Here is a 19,459-nt window from a genome sequence, read left to right as displayed (position 1 = left end):
AGGACGGTATCCAAAGAACAGAAGCACAACTGGCAACAGTAGTGACTTTCATTAAGCAGTTGTAGTCACAGACACATGGGATTGCCAGGCTTCATGTTCTAACTTTTATGTATGACAAAGCAAGAGGCCGATTCTCCTCATCCTGCGGCTGCCCTTGTTCAGCTCCCTTGGCATGAAGTTCTGGAAGGCACAGCAGCCCAAGGAGAGAAGGAGTGGCTTTTATGGCTTTTGAGATACCAGAGATATTAGAAATATTGGTCAAATCCTTTGAAATGAAAAAGCCCATGATTACTTTTTAGAGATATTTGCTATCAGTAAATCAATTTGATATTTTGCAGGGCAGAATTTGATATTTTGCAGTGTTTGCAGGGCAGCGGCTGAAGAAGGAGCCAAAAGGGGTTTCTTGTGTGTGTGATTCTTGTGGCTGATTAGCTGATTTCCCTGGTCAAAGGTCAGAGGGGGCAGGGTTTCTGTTGAGGCAGGTGATTAGCTGTGGGAGGAGCTTATCAGTGTTTGCAGGGCAGCGGCTGAAGAAGGAGCCAAAAGGGGTTTCTTGTGTGTGTGATTCTTGTGGCTGATTAGCTGATTTCCCTGGTCAAAGGTCAGAGGGGGCAGGGTTTCTGTTGAGGCAGGTGATTAGCTGTGGGAGGAGCTTATCAGTGTTTGCAGGGCAGCGGCTGAAGAAGGAGCCAAAAGGGGTTTCTTGTGTGTGTGATTCTTGTGGCTGATTAGCTGATTTCCCTGGTCAAAGGTCAGAGGGGGCAGGGTTTCTGTTGAGGCAGGTGATTAGCTGTGGGAGGAGCTTATCAGTGTTTGCAGGGCAGAGGCTGAAGAAGGAGCCAAAAGGGGTTTCTTGTGTGTGTGATTCTTGTGGCTGATTAGCTGATTTCCCTGGTCAAAGGTCAGAGGGGGCAGGGTTTCTGTTGAGGCAGGTGATTAGCTGTGGGAGGAGCTTATCAGTGTTTGCAGGGCAGCGGCTGAAGAAGGAGCCAAAAGGGGTTTCTTGTGTGTGTGATTCTTGTGGCTGATTAGCTGATTTCCCTGGTCAAAGGTCAGAGGGGGCAGGGTTTCTGTTGAGGCAGGTGATTAGCTGTGGGAGGAGCTTATCAGTGTTTGCAGGGCAGCGGCTGAAGAAGGAGCCAAAAGGGGTTTCTTGTGTGTGTGATTCTTGTGGCTGATTAGCTGATTTCCCTGGTCAAAGGTCAGAGGGGGCAGGGTTTCTGTTGAGGCAGGTGATTAGCTGTGGGAGGAGCTTATCAGTGTTTGCAGGGCAGCGGCTGAAGAAGGAGCCAAAAGGGGTTTCTTGTGTGTGTGATTCTTGTGGCTGATTAGCTGATTTCCCTGGTCAAAGGTCAGAGGGGGCAGGGTTTCTGTTGAGGCAGGTGATTAGCTGTGGGAGGAGCTTATCAGTGTTTGCAGGGCAGCGGCTGAAGAAGGAGCCAAAAGGGGTTTCTTGTGTGTGTGATTCTTGTGGCTGATTAGCTGATTTCCCTGGTCAAAGGTCAGAGGGGGCAGGGTTTCTGTTGAGGCAGGTGATTAGCTGTGGGAGGAGCTTATCAGTGTTTGCAGGGCAGCGGCTGAAGAAGGAGCCAAAAGGGGTTTCTTGTGTGTGTGATTCTTGTGGCTGATTAGCTGATTTCCCTGGTCAAAGGTCAGAGGGGGCAGGGTTTCTGTTGAGGCAGGTGATTAGCTGTGGGAGGAGCTTATCAGTGTTTGCAGGGCAGCGGCTGAAGAAGGAGCCAAAAGGGGTTTCTTGTGTGTGTGATTCTTGTGGCTGATTAGCTGATTTCCCTGGTCAAAGGTCAGAGGGGGCAGGGTTTCTGTTGAGGCAGGTGATTAGCTGTGGGAGGAGCTTATCAGTGTTTGCAGGGCAGCGGCTGAAGAAGGAGCCAAAAGGGGTTTCTTGTGTGTGTGATTCTTGTGGCTGATTAGCTGATTTCCCTGGTCAAAGGTCAGAGGGGGCAGGGTTTCTGTTGAGGCAGGTGATTAGCTGTGGGAGGAGCTTATCAGTGTTTGCAGGGCAGTGGCTGAAGAAGGAGCCAAAAGGGGTTTCTTGTGTGTGTGATTCTTGTGGCTGATTAGCTGATTTCCCTGGTCAAAGGTCAGAGGGGGCAGGGTTTCTGTTGAGGCAGGTGATTAGCTGTGGGAGGAGCTTATCAGTGTTTGCAGGGCAGCGGCTGAAGAAGGAGCCAAAAGGGGTTTCTTGTGTGTGTGATTCTTGTGGCTGATTAGCTGATTTCCCTGGTCAAAGGTCAGAGGGGGCAGGGTTTCTGTTGAGGCAGGTGATTAGCTGTGGGAGGAGCTTATCAGTGTTTGCAGGGCAGCGGCTGAAGAAGGAGCCAAAAGGGGTTTCTTGTGTGTGTGATTCTTGTGGCTGATTAGCTGATTTCCCTGGTCAAAGGTCAGAGGGGGCAGGGTTTCTGTTGAGGCAGGTGATTAGCTGTGGGAGGAGCTTATCAGTGTTTGCAGGGCAGAGGCTGAAGAAGGAGCCAAAAGGGGTTTCTTGTGTGTGTGATTCTTGTGGCTGATTAGCTGATTTCCCTGGTCAAAGGTCAGAGGGGGCAGGGTTTCTGTTGAGGCAGGTGATTAGCTGTGGGAGGAGCTTATCAGTGTTTGCAGGGCAGCGGCTGAAGAAGGAGCCAAAAGGGGTTTCTTGTGTGTGTGATTCTTGTGGCTGATTAGCTGATTTCCCTGGTCAAAGGTCAGAGGGGGCAGGGTTTCTGTTGAGGCAGGTGATTAGCTGTGGGAGGAGCTTATCAGTGTTTGCAGGGCAGCGGCTGAAGAAGGAGCCAAAAGGGGTTTCTTGTGTGTGTGATTCTTGTGGCTGATTAGCTGATTTCCCTGGTCAAAGGTCAGAGGGGGCAGGGTTTCTGTTGAGGCAGGTGATTAGCTGTGGGAGGAGCTTATCAGTGTTTGCAGGGCAGCGGCTGAAGAAGGAGCCAAAAGGGGTTTCTTGTGTGTGTGATTCTTGTGGCTGATTAGCTGATTTCCCTGGTCAAAGGTCAGAGGGGGCAGGGTTTCTGTTGAGGCAGGTGATTAGCTGTGGGAGGAGCTTATCAGTGTTTGCAGGGCAGCGGCGCGCGCCTATCGGCGCGCGCAGTTTGAACCATCTTTTAGATTTAGGGGAGCTAGTCTCAAGCCCAAAGACACATTCTCAAGATGGAGGGGGAGGGAACAGCTGCAGTCGCCTGCGGTTCCTGCGCAATGTTTGCCATCTTGCCAAAGGTTGCAGGCAGCTTTACGTGCAGCAATTGCATGTTGATTGCCCTCCTAAAAGACAAAGTCCAGCAACTGGAGGAACGTGTAGCTACGCTCCAAAGAATTAGAGAGCTGGAGCTCTTCTTGGAAGCAACAGAGCACACCGTCTCCACCAAGGAGGAGACAGGGGACTCCCCTGAGAAGGAGGCTAGTTCACCAACACAGGAGCCCGATATGTGGAGAAACGTGACTCAAAGAAGTAGGAGGCCCAGGGTTCGCTCTGATTGTCTAGAAATACACAATCGCTTTGAGGTCCTCTCCCCTAGCATGGAAGACGAAGAGCAGACTCCATTTGAGGATCTCTCCCTCATTACAGTCGATCACGTATATGAAGATGAGCAGCAAAGTCAGTCCTCAGGGAATGTGCAGGCGACCTTGGAACGGACCGCTCACGGAAGAACCCTGACCAAACCTAAGAGAAGGCGTGTAGTGGTGATAGGGGATTCCCTACTGAGGGGAACAGAAGCAGTGATCTGTGGGCCTGACAAGATGTCTCGGGAAGTGTGCTGTCTCCCCGGGGCTAAGATCCAAGATGTAACTGAACGACTGCAAGGAATCATAAAACCCACTGACAAATACCCCTTCCTCTTGGTTCATGTGGGAACCAATGACACTGCAAGCAATAGCCTCCAGAAGATCAAAAGAGACTACGAGGCTCTGGGCAGGAAATTGAAGCAATTAAATGCACAAATCGTCATCTCATCTGTCCTCCCAGTTGAACGACGTGGCCCAGGGAGAGAGAGGAAAATAGTGGAAGTAAACAGCTGGCTTCGCAAATGGTGTAAACAGGAACGGTTTGGATTCTTAGATCACGGACTGCAGTTTCTTGAGGATGGACTTCTGGCAAGCGATGGGCTGCACCTCACAACGGTTGGGAGGAATGTTTTTGCCAAAAAACTAAGAAACCTCATCAGGAGGGCTTTAAACTGACTAATGTGGGGGAGGGAGACAGTGCTCCTGAAGGTAGGAGTCTATTAATTGATGAAGATGATCATCCAAATGTCATAGACCAAATGGAGCAAACAGCAAGCAGACCTAGTGGTGGGAGGAAAAAATCCTTAAATAAGAGACACGGGGGAATGACTAATGGACTTCAATGTCTGTACACTAATGCACAAAGCATGGGAAATAAACAAGATGAGCTTGAGCTCTTGGTACAGCAAACTAAATATGACATAATAGGCATCACTGAAACCTGGTGGGATAAGTCCCACGATTGGAATGTAAAAATGGAGGGATACAATCTATTTCAGAGAAACAGACCAGACAAGAAAGGAGGAGGAGTGGCATTATATGTCAGGGATGTGTATACCTGTGAAGAGATCCAAGATTTAGAACCTCAAAGCCAAAGTGAGAGCATTTGGGTCAAAATTAAGGGAGAGAAGAATAATAGTGACCTCATTGTGGGAGTTTACTATAGATCCCCAAGCCAAACGGAGGACATAGATGATGCCTTCCTGGAACAGATGGCCAAGCATGCAAAAGGAAGGGAGATAGTAGTAATGGGGGACTTCAATTACCCAGATATTTGTTGGAGGTCAAACTCAGCCAAGAGCATAAGGTCAAACAGATTCCTCACTGGCCTTGCAGACAACTTCATTGTCCAGAAAGTGGGAGAAGCAACAAGAGGAACAGCCATTTTAGATCTGGTCCTAACCAATGTCGATGACCTGGTTAATGGGGTGGAAGTGGAAGGATCATTAGGCGCAAGTGATCATGCTCTTCTGAAGTTTACTATACAACGGAAAGGAGCAGCCAAGCATACTAGGACTCAATTTCTTGACTTTAAGAAAGCCGACTTCATAAAACTTAGGGAAGTGCTGGGTGAGATCCCATGGACAGTAATACTAAAAGGAAAGGGAGTTCATGATGGCTGGGAGTTTGTTAAGAGGGAGATAGTAAAAGCACAACTTCAGGCAATACCAATGAGACGGAAACATGGAAGGTGCCTAAAGAAGCCAGGGTGGCTATCTAAAGAACTTTTAACTGAGTTAAGATTAAAAAAGGATGTGTACAAAAAATGGAAAAGGGGGGAAACCACCAAAGAGGAATTCAAACAAATAGCCAGCACGTGTAGACACAAAGTCAGAAAAGCTAAAGCACAGAATGAACTCAGGCTTGCTAGAGAGGTTAAAAGCAACAAAAAAGGCTTCTATGGGTATGTTCGTAGCAAAAGGAAGAACAAAGAAACAGTGGGGTCACTCAGAGGAGAAGATGGTGAAATGCAAACAGGGGACACAGAAAGGGCTGAACTCCTCAATGCCTTCTTTGCCTCAGTCTTCTCCGATAAAGAAAACAATGCCCGACCTGAAGAATTTGGAGGAAATGATTCAGCAGAGGAAACACAGCCCAGAATAACTAAGGAGATAGTACAAGAATACTTGGCTAGTTTAGATGTATTCAAGTCTCCAGGGCCAGATGAACTGCATCCAAGAGTATTAAAAGAACTGGCAGATGTGATCTCAGAACCACTGGCAGTCATCTTTGAGAATTCCTGGAGAACAGGCGAAGTCCCGGCAGACTGGAGGAGGGCAAATGTTGTCCCTATTTTCAAAAAGGGGAAAAGAGAGGACCCAAATAATTACCGCCCAGTCAGTCTAACATCAATACCAGGGAAGATTCTGGAGCAGATCATTAAGCAAACAATCTGTGAGCACCTAGAAAGGAATGCTGTGATCACCAATAGTCAGCATGGATTTCTGAAAAATAAGTCATGTCAGACTAACCTGATCTCATTTTTTGACAGAATTACAAGCCTGGTAGATGAAGGGAACGCAGTGGATGTAGTCTACCTTGATTTCAGCACGGCATTTGACAAGGTGCCCCATGATATTCTTGTAAAGAAGCTGGTAAAATGCGGTCTTGACTATGCTACCACTCAGTGGATTTGTAACTGGCTGACTGACCGGACCCAAAGGGTGCTCATCAATGGTTCCTCTTCATCCTGGAGAAGAGTGACTAGTGGGGTGCCACAGGGTTCTGTCTTGGGCCCGGTCTTATTCAACATCTTTATCAACGACTTGGATGATGGACTCAAGGGCATCCTGATCAAATTTGCAGATGACACCAAACTGGGAGGGGTGGCTAACACCCCAGAAGACAGGATCACACTTCAAAATGACCTTGACAGATTAGAGAACTGGGCCAAAACAAACAAGATGAATTTTAACAGGGAGAAATGTAAAGTATTGCACTTGGGCAAAAAAAATGAGAGGCACAAATACAAGATGGGTGACACCTGGCTTGAGAGCAGTACATGTGAAAAGGATCTAGGAGTCTTGGTTGACCACAAACTTAACATGAGCCAACAGTGTGACGCGGCAGCTAAAAAAGCCAATGCAATTCTGGGCTGCATCAATAGGAGTATAGCATCTAGATCAAGGGAAGTTATAGTGCCACTGTATTCTGCTCTGGTCAGACCTCACCTGGAGTACTGTGTCCAGTTCTGGGCACCACAGTTCAAGAAGGACACTGACAAACTAGAACGTGTACAGAGGAGGGCAACCAAAATGGTCAAAGGCCTGGAAACAATGCCTTATGAGGATCGGCTAAGGGAGCTGGGCATGTTTAGCCTGGAGAAGAGGAGGTTAAGGGGTGATATGATAGCCATGTTCAAATATATAAAAGGATGTCACATAGAGGAGGGAGAAAGGTTGTTTTCTGCTGCTCCAGAGAAGCGGACACGGAGCAATGGATACAAACTACAAGAAAGAAGATTCCACCTAAACATTAGGAAGAACTTCCTGACAGTAAGAGCTGTTCGACAGTGGAATTTGCTGCCAAGGAGTGTGGTGGAGTCTCCTTCTTTGGAGGTCTTTAAGCAGAGGCTTGACAACCATATGTCAGGAGTGCTCTGATGGTGTTTCCTGCTTGGCAGGGGGTTGGACTCGATGACCCTTGTGGTCTCTTCCAACTCTATGATTCTATGATTCTATGATTCTATGATTCTATGATTCTATGCAGATTTCAAGAAATGAGTGGAACAAAGAATTTGAGGTTCCTATATTACCTAGACAGTGGGAAGTGTTTCAGCTTCTGTACCAAAGGTGTCTATGGATCTTACACAACAAAAAATATTTAGAATTTATTGGACTCCATTACATTTATACAGAAAAGGACTGTCTAAAACACCATGCTGTTGGAGATGGCAGCCAAGGCTACTGCCACCATGTCACTTCTGTCAGTACCTTCCTGAGCTCAGCTGTCTTCTATTTGGGACAGAAGATAAAGACTCAGATCCTGCAACATTTGGAAGCGTCTCCAGGACCCAGGCCTACTATAATAATAATAATAATAATAATAATAATAATAATAATAATAATAATACCCTGCCCATTTAAAATATCAGTCATTAAAAACTTCCCTAAACAGGGCTGCCTTCTAAATGTCAGATAGTTGTTGATTTCTTTGACATCTGATGGGAGGGGATTCCACAGGGCGGGTGCCACCACCGAGAAGGCCCTCTGTCTTGTTCCCTGTCTGGTTCTCACAGTGAGTGAACCACCAGAAGGCCCTCGGCACTGGACCTCAGTTGTCCAGGTTGAATGATGGGGATGGATGGGGCTGGAGACACTCTTTCAGGTGGAGACGCTCCTACTACCATCACACCAGCTCCAGAGCATGGCAATTGCACAAGGCAGACTCTCTCTCCTCCACTCAGCCTTCCTTTCCATGAAGGTCACCTCCTCTTTCAGATTCCCCCTCTTGGGACTGGGCCACTGTCTTCTCCAGCTAAGATGTTGCCCAAGCTACAGGCACTTTGGACTCTTGCCAGCCTCGCCAGCTGCAACCACCCACATGTGAAGACCGTGGTGAATGACGTTCTGAAATAATTACACGTCTACCCAGTTTAATTATATATACCTGATTTTAAAACTGATGATTTTATCCATATTTTAAAATTTTATTAGGTCTGTTTGTTTCAAAGTCTATTTTCATTGCTCTTTGAAAATAAGCATGTTATGCTATTTAATGTAAATGATATTTTGTTTTTACTAAGTGGCATATAATAGCAAATATATATATATATATATATATATATATATAATATAAAAAGTTCCTCACTAGGATACCCCCCCTTCTCTGGCAGTCCCGTTAACAACAAGCAGTAAAGACGCAGAGATTTTACCAACTGTGGTAGCACTTATCTGGTACACACAACCCAACTATCCTGTGACAAACTGTATGTTGCCCAAACCACTGGTAGAATTGAATGGAGTATCCTGGAGGCCTGGCTGAAATCCTAAACAGGTGGACTCATGTTGGGAAGTGAGGCTACACTGCAACATTTTAGTGCAGGTCCCACTGGTTTCTTTGTAGTGCCCAAATCAGAAAATATACGGCACCTGGGATTATACCTCGATAGAGATAACTGTGCAGTACATCTATGATCCATAGCTTACTGGTATTAAGCTAATTTAAACCAGGAGTGGGGAACCTCCAGCCTGCTGGTCCACCTGGGTCCCCAAGGGGGTCCAACCCATGAGGCCATTTCACCAAAACCTTGCCCACCTGTCAATCAGCTGTCATACCCAATGGTGGTGATGTCAGCTGACAGGAGGAGGAGGAGGGGTTCGGTGTTGGTCTGCACCCACAGAGAACTGGTGAGCCAAGTCAAAGCAGCAGGATTTTAACCTCCACCCTCACTCATCAGCTGATGAATGGCAGGTTAAATCCTGCTGAGAGTTCTGCAGAGAGCAGGATGGAACCCGAGGAGTAGAAACCAGTCCTGTTGGTGCTTCTTTGCTGCTTACCACCTGTCCCAACTCCTGTGTGTTAGCTCTGACAGGTGCACACATTAAAAACACAGGTCAGCTAAGCAAATAATGACTTAGCATTACATGTGAATGCAGCCAGAGGTAATTTATTCCTGAGGAAGACTATCTTTGAAATGCACTGGACCATTAAATCTGTGTTTAGTGCCTCCTTGAGACACCACTGTTGGTACTTATGCCTTCTCTGTTTCACTGTCAGGTTAAAATATAGCCCTGCCCCTCCCCCCTTGCAAAAATAAGTTTTACCACAATCTAAACCAGTGGCTACATAACTGCTAATTTCGTAGGGTGCCCATATGATTTTTTTTCATTGCAGGTTTCCTATACAATGCACTTCTGTGGGGCTACATTTTAAGCAAAAAATGTGTTAAAGCTGAATTCCTGTAGGAGAGAAAATCTATACCGCAAAATAAAACAGCATTTGTAACTGATATAGTCTGCAATTTAACATGTGCAACATTTTCTATAATTTATACAGTTGGACTGAAAATGAAATAAAATTGAATGCAGAAAAACTCTGTAATTCCAACATTCCTCCTAAATTGTTTCTATGGTGACAGCAAAGTATTAGTAACAGCAAAGAAAGCTACCAAGAGCAGAACAATATTAAGCATAAAATAATTTGCTTCTATTGCAAACCATCAACAAAGATAACTATTTGGATGCAAGAAGGGCATAATTTCTTAAACAGAGAAAGTGGATTTTCTATGTTGGCATTTGCTTTGACTTCCTTGCAGGAGGAAATAAATCATTGTTTCTTTGCAAATGGCTCCATATTGGTTGTGGCTTTTACACAGGCACATTCCCCAAGAATGGAGAATTTCATGTGTTATACAGTTGTAATCCTTTATTTTCATAATTAGTAGTAATTCCCCCATAAAAGTGCAAACTCCAGGAAAGTTTGCCACATAAACAATGTTAGTTATAAGGTGCCAGTTGCTGCAAGAGACTAAAACGATACAAACTCCCTTGATAGGAGTGTTTTCCTTTTGTGTAAACAGACGACAATCATCTCAAGCAGCTATGCTTCATGTTCATTTAATTACCCTATTGACAGGCTAGAGATTTGTGTGATGAATTTATGGAGGCTCAAATTGTGTTTTCGTTATATACTTTAGCTTAGAAACTCTCCCAGTCCTCTGTTCAGACAGGAACTGTTCCTATCTAGTTTCTGTGTTCAAGTCATGTCCAGCAGTACTAAAATGTAAGTGAATGATGTGCTGCAAGAAGAAAAAGTTACTTTTCCCATTTTCTATGTTTTGAAGAGCCATAAAAGTTAAAACAAGTGAAAGAGTAAATCAGGCCTATTCTAATGTGAAGTTTGGTGCACATTATGGTTTGGGGCCCCTCCAATGTGTGGAAATTCTGAGACAGCTCATAATGACCCAAGTATCTTAAAGGTGACCTACAAAGAGAGAAAGGTTTTTTATGGCCTTTTTTTGGTGCTGACATTATTGAAAGAAGAAAAACATGCTGTAAAGTTTAGAAAACCCTAATAAGGCTTGGTCAGCAGACACAGCATTCTTCTGCTACAGAAGCCCTCAACTACTGTCGTAAGAAAGCAAGAACCTTACCGAATGAGACTGAAGCTCCTTTTGAACATACTGGGACTTACACATAGGCTTGGGCTGTAAAATAAATCTAATCCTGCATTGTGTTTTCGTTCAACCCCCTCGTTCAACTTTTGTGACCTTGAAAAATTCTCAGAAGCTACAGGTGCTTCAAAATGTCACCACCTGATTATTGACTGGAAGAGGCCGCAAAGAGGCCAAATCCAAGAGAGCTGGATTTCATGATTTCTGAGTTCAATTCAGGATGGTACCTGCATTTTAAAGTTCCAAATAGTCACCATAACTCCAAACAATAGACGCCACCTGCGCATAGTCTGTCTTGTGTCAGTCATGGGAAGACCTGGCCATCAGCTAATAGGATGGCTGGCCATGTGCTGCGCAGACTGGATGCAGTGCTCCGTCGCCCCCGACCCACAAATAAGGGTCTGGTTGAGAAGCAGAGTTCCATTTATTTTGCACACATTCGCGACCACTGGAGCCCCTCAGCCCAATCTGATGTAGGGGGGGGGGGGGGAGAGACCAAGTGGTGCGTCTTGGGTGCTGCATGTAGCCCGAACCAGGGGGCACAGAATGGAGATGACCCACACGCGAGAGCCTTCCTCTCGGGGGGCCAAAATGTTGGCCTCACGCGGCGCACCACCTTTGGCAAGACTCCCCAGTTCTGCCCCGCGGACCCCGGGGGGGGGGGGCAGGAGCAACACGGTCCCGACGGGCGCAGCTCGCCTCGGCTGCTTCTCCTCCTCCTCGGCCTTGGTTCGGCGGCAGCGAGAAGCCGGCCGGGCCGGGCGAAGATGGCGGCTGCCCGGCCGCGTCCCGCCCTCGGCCCAGCGGCGCCTCCTCCCGCCGGGCGCCGGGCAGGCGCAGAGGAAGCGGCCGGGTGGGCGCCCGTCCCGCCCTCGTCGTGGGAGCAGGCCGGCCCGGCAGCCGCGCGTCCGGGGCAGCAGCAGGAGGAGGCGGAGCGGCGGCGGCGTTGGCGAGGAGGCGGAGCGGCGCCCCTGAGGCGGCGGCGGCGGCGAGGTCAGCGGGGAGGGCGAGGCGGCGCCGGGGCTTCCTCGGGCTGGAGCAGCGCGGGCCCGAGAGGGGGAGGCGGGCGGGCGGCGGGTCTCCGCGGAGCCGGAAGAGCTGCTCCTCCTCCGGCGGCGGCAACCAGCCTCCAGAGCCCTCGGCAGCGCTGCATTGCAGCTTCGGTCAGGTTCCATCCTCACTTTTGTGGGATAAGTTTCCACACGGAATCACAGAACTCTAGAAGTGTAAAGTTGGAAGGGACCCCGAGGGTCATCTAGTCCAACCCCCTGCAAGGCAGGAATCTCAACACGAAACGCCCCCATCCAATTCGAAACCACCCCAGATCCTGCTTAGCTTTGCAGATGTGCCAGCAGTTTCGTTGCTGCAGCAGCTTCAAGAGCCAGCCGAGGTGAGCAAGGTGCTGGCGCCCAGGTGCCTGGCCCCTTGACCCAGACCCGCCTGGCTTGTGGGGCCGCCCGGTTGGGTCCAGAGTGGCCTGAATGCTTTGCTGTGTGAGGGTGATCGTGCTGCATTGAAAGAGGCCATGATGCAACCGCTTCTAAGGAAACCGGCTCCAGGCCCTTTGGCTTGGAACATTGACCAGTTGGCAAGACCCCCTTTGGGGGAAGGTGGTGGAGAGAGCCCTGGTGGGGCAGCTACAAGCATTATTGGAGGGCCCAGATTATTTAGAGCCATTCCCGCCTGGGTTCAGTCAGGGCCACAGACCTGAGTCGCCCGTGTTGCCCTGATGGATGACCTCTGCAGAGAGCAGCGCCCAGGGAGTGTGACCTTGCTCCCGCTTCTGGGTCTCTCATCAGCACTCAAGGAAGACCATCCACCATCCTGGACCCATGGACTGGGGACAGTGTATTACAGCGGTTCCAATCCTACCTTCCGGTCCAGAGAGTAGCACTGGGAGAGTACCTCTTGGCCCCCTGGCAGCTATTTAATATATGCCAGTTGGGGTTTCAGGGCAATGTGCCACCAGTATGCTGAGGACACTCCGTTCTATTTCTCCTTAACACCTGAATGTTGCAGAGAGACCGCACAGTCCTGGGGTCATTTCCTGCCTGCCTCCCAGTGCCATCACTGCCTCCCATGGGAGCAAGTTCCATAGTTCACACTATGCTGTGTGAAGAAGAACGTTCTTTTATCTGTCCTGAATTTTTCAGCTTTTGCTTCCTTCAGTATCCGTGAGTTGTCATGTTATAAGAGAGAGAGGAAAACATTGCCACCCTCTTTTGCTCAGGTCCTGCTTCCAAGCGTCCCACAGGGTCCCTGTGAGAACAGGAGGCTGGGCCAGATGGGCCTTTGGATTGATCTTGCAAGGCTGTCAACTGTTCCCTTTTCTTGCGAGGAATCCTATTTGGAATAAGGGAATTTCCCTTAAAGGGAAACGTTGACAGCCATGGGCTCTTACTATGTCTTATTTGATAAACTTCAAATGTGACTATATTTTTTCATGTGTAGTATATAAATTGCAGATGTTTTGTTTGGGTATGATGCATTCGCTTGTCAGTATTAGGACATAGGCTTTTGTGGGCTACGGTCTACTTCAACAGATGCATGAAGTGTGATCCTCAGTCAAAGTACATATACAGACAATTGTGAGTTAACCGCAGACATTGAGGTCAGGGAAACGAGATGAAGAAAAAGTACAGACCTGATAGTTACATAATTATTTGTGGTCATTACAGCTGGTAACAGAGACATCCTCTCATGGTAAGCCAAGCCCCCCCCCCCCCCCCCGGTGCTCTTTTTTAATTTGCAATCCTGATTATTGATGCTAATGGTATTGAGGTGGTTATACGCACCCCACTTTTAATATGTCTTGTGCCTACAAAAGGTTTTGGGTGAGTATACTGTTTCATTTCTAATTGGTGCATGTCTTCTTGCTTCCTGCTGAAATTCTGCAAATTTCACAAATGTTCTGGAACGGGCATTTGACCTGCTTTTGTTGCACTATATTTAGTTATACCCCACCTTTTATGAAAGACACTTAAAGTGGCATTCATGGTTTTCCTCCCCGCTCTTTCTATCCTCTCAACAACCCAGTGGGGCAGACTAGACTAGGCCGAAAGATTTGACTAGGCCCTCCAGCCACTGCAGCACACTGGCGCTCGTGGTATAGGCAAGAGGGCCTCTCTGGACAGCCATCATGCTGGAAGCATTTGGGAAGCATTGTAGAACAGCTAATAAAGCAAAATGATGTTTGGGTGACCCCCCACTAATGCACATGGAGAGGCATGAATAACAAGAGGAAGAGGGGATATGAGAGCCACCTTCAAATATCTGAAGGGCTGTCCCATGGAAGTTGGAGCAAGCTTGTTTTCTCCTCTGGAGGGTAGGACTCAAACCAGTTCAAGTACAAGAAGGGAGATTCCGACTAAACACCAAAGAGAACTTTCTGACAGTAAGAGCTGTTTGACAGTGGGAGACTGTGGACTTTCCTTCCTTGGAGGTTTTTAAGCAGAGGTTAGATGGCCATCTGTTGTGGATGCTTTAGCTGAGATTCCTGCATTGCAGGGGGTTGGAATGGACCTTGGGGTTCATTCTAGTGCTACAACTCTACGTCATTCAGGCAGTGACATGTTGCAGAATACCTGTGCAAAACCCCTGCCAGTCTGCAGGGCTGCCAAATTAACACGTGTAGAGTGATAAACATCCACAGTGATGATTCAGTCCACAAAGAGTAGGGTCAAATCTCTTGATGTGTCTGTAGTAGCAGTTCCTCTGCTTCAGTTTGGCCCAGACTCTGTGGCAGACCCAGATGCAGACTCCGCCCTCATGGCAGGACCTAATAATTCCCCACAACATGAGAGGATATTGCACCTGCTCATCTTCCAGCATGACATAAGCCATAATCTACCAGCAACACCTTTCTGCATTCTACATAGGACAAACAGGCAGTCTCTGTGCAGAATAAAAAATGGACAGAGATCTGATATCAGAACTGGCAATACAGAAAAACCAATGAGGGACATTTTAACTTTGCAGGGACTGTAACTGATCTTAAGGTGGCCATACTGGAATGGAATAATTTCAAAGGGAGGCTTACATGAAGAGGCGTTCAATGCTATCCGTTCTGGGTTTATGGATTATTATCGCACTATATGTGTTAATTGGCTTGTCCTGCCAGGATGCCAGTGTTCCCAGCACCATTGTTCATTAACAACCAATTAATGACATCCGTTTGCATTTCATTTCCCTCTGACCTCACGATTAGCAGTCCCTAGTACATGCCATGTGTGGGTATTTGCCAACTGATTATATCACTTCATGCAAATGCATAGGCTGCAAAAGCGAAATTCATAAGGCTTTGTTGTTACCACCATTGTGTGTGAAATGGGGAACATTTGGGAGGAATTTAGAAATTACAAACTCTTACCCCAGCTCCTTCGATTTCACCCAGTAGTTTGTGTATATCTGGGACTACATTCAGTACATAAAATCCACACATTCTTTAAAAAAAATCACACTGCATATGTGTAAAGCATTTGGCGTTCCAGAAGGAAACATTTGAGAATGTGTTAAGGCAAAACGTTGAAATATTAAGGGTGCATTGTTAATTTCAGAATGTTTCCAAGATTGAACTTACTAGATGGTTTGCAACTTAAAGTTAAATGGAACTGGTCAGTGAATGTAGTTGATGAGGTGTTTTATGGAATACCTTGTTTGGAATTCCTCCCAACCCCCCCCCCCAAGAGGTTCTCTTGCTTCCTGTTTTGAGCATTCTTCTTAATACCATAAGTCATAATAATATAGTACTTTTACAAAACATTTATAAACCTCCCCTTGGAATTTATTGCATACTTTTTTCAACAATGGTCCCGATTCACGTAATCAATCTTTGCATTTGCTGCTCTTGTTTTTTGACTGGGTGATTTATTGGCCGGCTTTTAAGATTCTCTTACGTTTCCCCCCCTGTTGCTCAAAAGATATTTCTAAGGGTTGCCAGCCTTGTTTCAGATCAGTGTCAGTGTCAGAAGCTTGAAGAATGACTTTTGTGGGCTTGCTAAACGCAGAGGAAGTGTCTGAAATGTGATTAGTCAATTAACTACATGTTAACATGTAGCAGTGTGCAATTTAATAAACGTATATGTTTTAGCAATTATATTTGCATAATAATCTTAGGCACGGTTGAAAGTTAGGGGCTAATGACATTTCTGCATGAGCTCCTAAAGCAATAAGACATGCTAGACACTGCATTCCCTGTGATTATATGCACCCCAAGGGCAACATTAAGGCACAAGGCCAAACCCAAGAAGTGTGATAATCCCCCAGAAATTAATTGAGTGGAATGTTGGAGGCTATTGAGAAACGTAATGCACACAGAGGGGTGGGGAGGAAACTAGTTAGACCTCTGCTTCCACTTGTGCTCTCTTCTGCTGGCAAGAGGGTGAGCGCCTCAGGCAGCAATCTGTTCAGTGAGAATTACAGAATTGTAGAGTTGGAAGGGACTCCTGGAAGGGACCCCATCTAGACCCCATCTAGTCCAAACCCTGCAATGCAGGAATCTCAGCTAAAGCATCCATTGACAGATGGTCATCCAACCTCTGCTTAAAAGCCTCCAAGGAAGGAGAGTCCACCACCTTCCGAGGGAGACCGTTCCCAGTCAAGCAGTTATCACCCTCAGAAAGCTGTTCCTAACGTTTAGCCTGACTCTCCTTTCTTGTAACCTGAAGCCATTGGTTCAAGTCCTACCTTCCAGAGCAGGTGAAAACAAGCTTGCTCCATCTTCCATCTGGCAGCCCTTAAGATATTTGAAGATGCATGGCTTATTCCCTCTCAGTCCCAAGATATGTTTTCGGGCGAAATATACCCAACTCCCTCAACCGTTCCTCAGAAGCTTAATTGTTTTGGAGTGACATATTCCACCAAATGATCATGAAAACACCACAGTTCATTTGGTTATGATCATAACAGCATAATTCTAGGTTGAGAATTGGACTAGTCAAAAAAGATTTGGGCCAAATATTGTCACAAAATGGTCAAGTATTTTAAAAGGAATAACCTTTTGAGAGCAACAGAATATTACCAACATAATTGATGCTTGTGCTACTTATGACAGTAAATTATTTTGCTCCCCCCCAAGGAACTTAGCATAATGCACATCAGCCTTTCTCCACCTTGGGGTCCCCAAATGTTGTTTGACTACAACTCCCATCATCCCTTGCTAGCAGGACTGGTGGTTGGGGATGATGGGAGTTGTAGTCCAGCAACATTTTATATTACTCTACTCATGGAGTTGTTCCGAGGCTGACAGTATGCGACTGGCCCAATGCTGCCATTGAGCCTTATGGTCAGGTGAGAATTTGAACCTGGTCCTAGTCTGGCCTGCTGCCTGCTAGACTTTTGCCTCTGTTTGGAGAGGTCTAAAATTATAGTACTTTGCTTCACTGCTTGTTTTGCCCCAATTGCTGCAGAGCTAGGAGATAACTAGCACTAAGGTAATGACACTATAATGACACACAGAAGTATTCATTAAATGTTTGACTGGGGTCAAATAAGAGTTGACAATATTTGACTTGCTTTCCAAGCCTAAATAATTTTCTTCAGTTTAAGCAAGTGATTATTCTGTCCTCTACTCCTTGCTTGCATATACTTCAGAGCCCCTGCCTTACTTACCAGATCCTTTTGTTTCTCTTTCCACCTCCTAGACAAAATTGTCAGCAAGGCAAACCAGGGATTTATTTGACCTTTCATTCTTAGCAGAATTCTATGAATTCTAAACTACCGTAATTTTCTGTCTATTAGATGCCCCCATGTATAAGACCCCTCCTATTTTGGGGGACTCCATTTTAAGAAAATGAGGGGAGATTGCCCAGAGTTGTTGAGCCTCCCCACCCCCCCCCAGCTGTGGGCAGGAAACACTCCCCAGATCATTTCCCGCACGCAGGTAGAGGGAGTGTTTCCCTCGTGCAGCAGCATCGGGGGAAGCTGCGCGCCACCAGCCAGCGCCCCCAGATCACTCCCTGCGCCAGCAGCACCTCTCCCCCCCCCCCCCGCCACTATCCGTGTATTGGACGACCCCAGTTTTTTGACATGATTTTTGTGTCAAAAAACCTTGACCGCTGCACGGAAAAATACGGTAATTCTAATATCAGGGTTACTGAAGTCTCTCATGACTATCTCTCCTCTTGGAAAGTTTGGTCACATGATCTAGGAAGGAATTACCCGGGTCTTCTGCCTGGCTTGGCACTCTAGCACACCACCACACAGTGATTATTTATTTTTTCACAAATGCTCTCAATGATCTTCCATGTTCAGTTTCATAGATTTCCAGGTTTGTCACTGGGGGCCCAAGTTGTCTCGGTGTCTAGGAGTGCCAGAGTGCCTTTCACTAACTTCCACTCGTATGATAGCTGTAACTGTTAAAACGCCTGCAAATCACAACTTTCTGTGCTGCTCTTGAACTTTCTCAGTAATTACTGTTGTTCTTCTGTGAATTCAATTTAGTTACAAGCCCAAACAACATTATTTAGTTTTTCAGGCATGTTGTTAACTTACTATGAATGCCCTCATAGCTACTGACCTTGTAATATAATGCTTCTCTATATTGAGCCACAAATGCAATTTGTGTGGTTTGCAAAGATGACTTGATTAGGAGTGCAGTTATGTTTAGATAGGTGCTGAATGGCACAGGTTCTGATCAGTAGAATTAATTTTGTTGGACAGTCCGAGGATGGAATTCATTGGACAACCTGAAATGGTTCACTGTGGCCATGGCTAAGAAACTCTCAAGCACTTGGAAGATGTAGGTATTACTGGTACCTGAGAACTGGGAATATTTATTCAACCCTGCATTGGACTATCACCTTAGGTTTCCAAGGGCATCTAGGCATGTAGAATACTTTTCCTGGAGTTACTGTTAGTGAGATCTGATTTGTGTTGTGAGTACAGAAAACAGTGTTCTCTTGCTATAATGATAGAGAATCTTATATTCTTAGAGAGAGCTTCACCATGAGACTCCAGATTAGCTGTGCTGATACAATTCAGTTATGTTCACAAATGTGTCAACATGATTTCAGAAGTTCAAGTAGATGTTGATGTGATTTTGATTGCTTCTGCAGTCAAATTATGCTGATTCTGCTGTTTTAGTGAAGTATCCAATAAAGTTTAAAAAGCCCATAAGATTCTTGGGCAAGCATAAGAAATGACATAATTTGACATATTGCCATTTTTCACTGATAGGCTTTCACTACTTATCCGTACCCCAGCCAGCCACAAATATTCTTCTCCTGCTGCTCCTTTTTAAGTTATTTGTGTCACAATGAGCTGCCTCAGAATTTCTACATACAAAGCATAATTCACCCTAAATCAGAATGTCCCTATTTACCTCTATTTTTTTCTGTAAAGTTATTACAATATGACATCTCTACCCCCAGCACAGCTTTCCTAATGTTGGCTGCAACATCAGGGCAGCAGCTTGCAATCTATGGAACCAAGATATAATGCGCAGTGCCAGAAATGATTCTGCAGAAGCCTGTGTATATGTTTTATTTACACACACACACACACACACACACACACACCTATATTCTATTTATAAAATTATTTCTATACTCCCATAACATAAAATATAAGGGTGGTATACAACAATAAAGCAATATTAAACAATGCAGATAATCATTAAAGTGACCGGCTAATCAGTTTCAACAACTGCAAAGGCTCCTGGCATTTAAAAAAACCCACTCTTCCAGAGATGCCGCTGAAAATAAAAAAGCAAGAATGCCTTGCCCAGTCTCTGCTGGAACAGTCTGTCTCAGCTTGGGACCTTGACACTAAATGCCCAACTTCCAATGGAGGCCAGTTGAACTTCTGTAGTGCAGGGGACAGCTAACAGCAGCA

General features: G+C 46.2%; 2 protein-coding genes across 15 annotated transcripts in view; one reads left to right on the top strand and one right to left on the bottom strand.

Moving 5' to 3' along the window:
- RUNX2 (RUNX family transcription factor 2) overlaps nucleotides 1–19,459 on the bottom strand; it is a 222,454-nt gene that overhangs the window by 161,083 nt on the left and 41,912 nt on the right. The gene's annotated exons all lie outside the window — the stretch shown is intronic.
- The window catches only part of SUPT3H (SPT3 homolog, SAGA and STAGA complex component), a 212,835-nt gene continuing 204,844 nt past the window's right edge, over nucleotides 11,469–19,459 (top strand). For 3 of the 6 annotated variants that reach the window (XM_083435631.1, XM_083435630.1, XM_083435626.1), the window contains exon 1: nucleotides 11,711–13,330. In XM_083435631.1, coding sequence (XP_083291757.1) covers nucleotides 13,328–13,330 — 3 coding nt within the window. In that variant the 5' untranslated portion in view covers nucleotides 11,711–13,327. Of the gene's footprint in view, nucleotides 11,621–11,682; nucleotides 13,331–19,459 lie in introns of those variants that run through there. The other 3 variants (XM_083435628.1, XM_083435627.1, XM_083435629.1) reach the window with 3 other exon arrangements.

The sequence above is a fragment of the Podarcis tiliguerta genome, assembly GCF_965153285.1.
Source record: "Podarcis tiliguerta genome assembly, chromosome: 3".
NCBI classification, from domain to species: Eukaryota; Metazoa; Chordata; class Lepidosauria; order Squamata; family Lacertidae; genus Podarcis; species Podarcis tiliguerta.
Note: the sequence above shows the minus strand (reverse complement) of the source record. Positions and strands in the feature narration are given on the sequence as shown.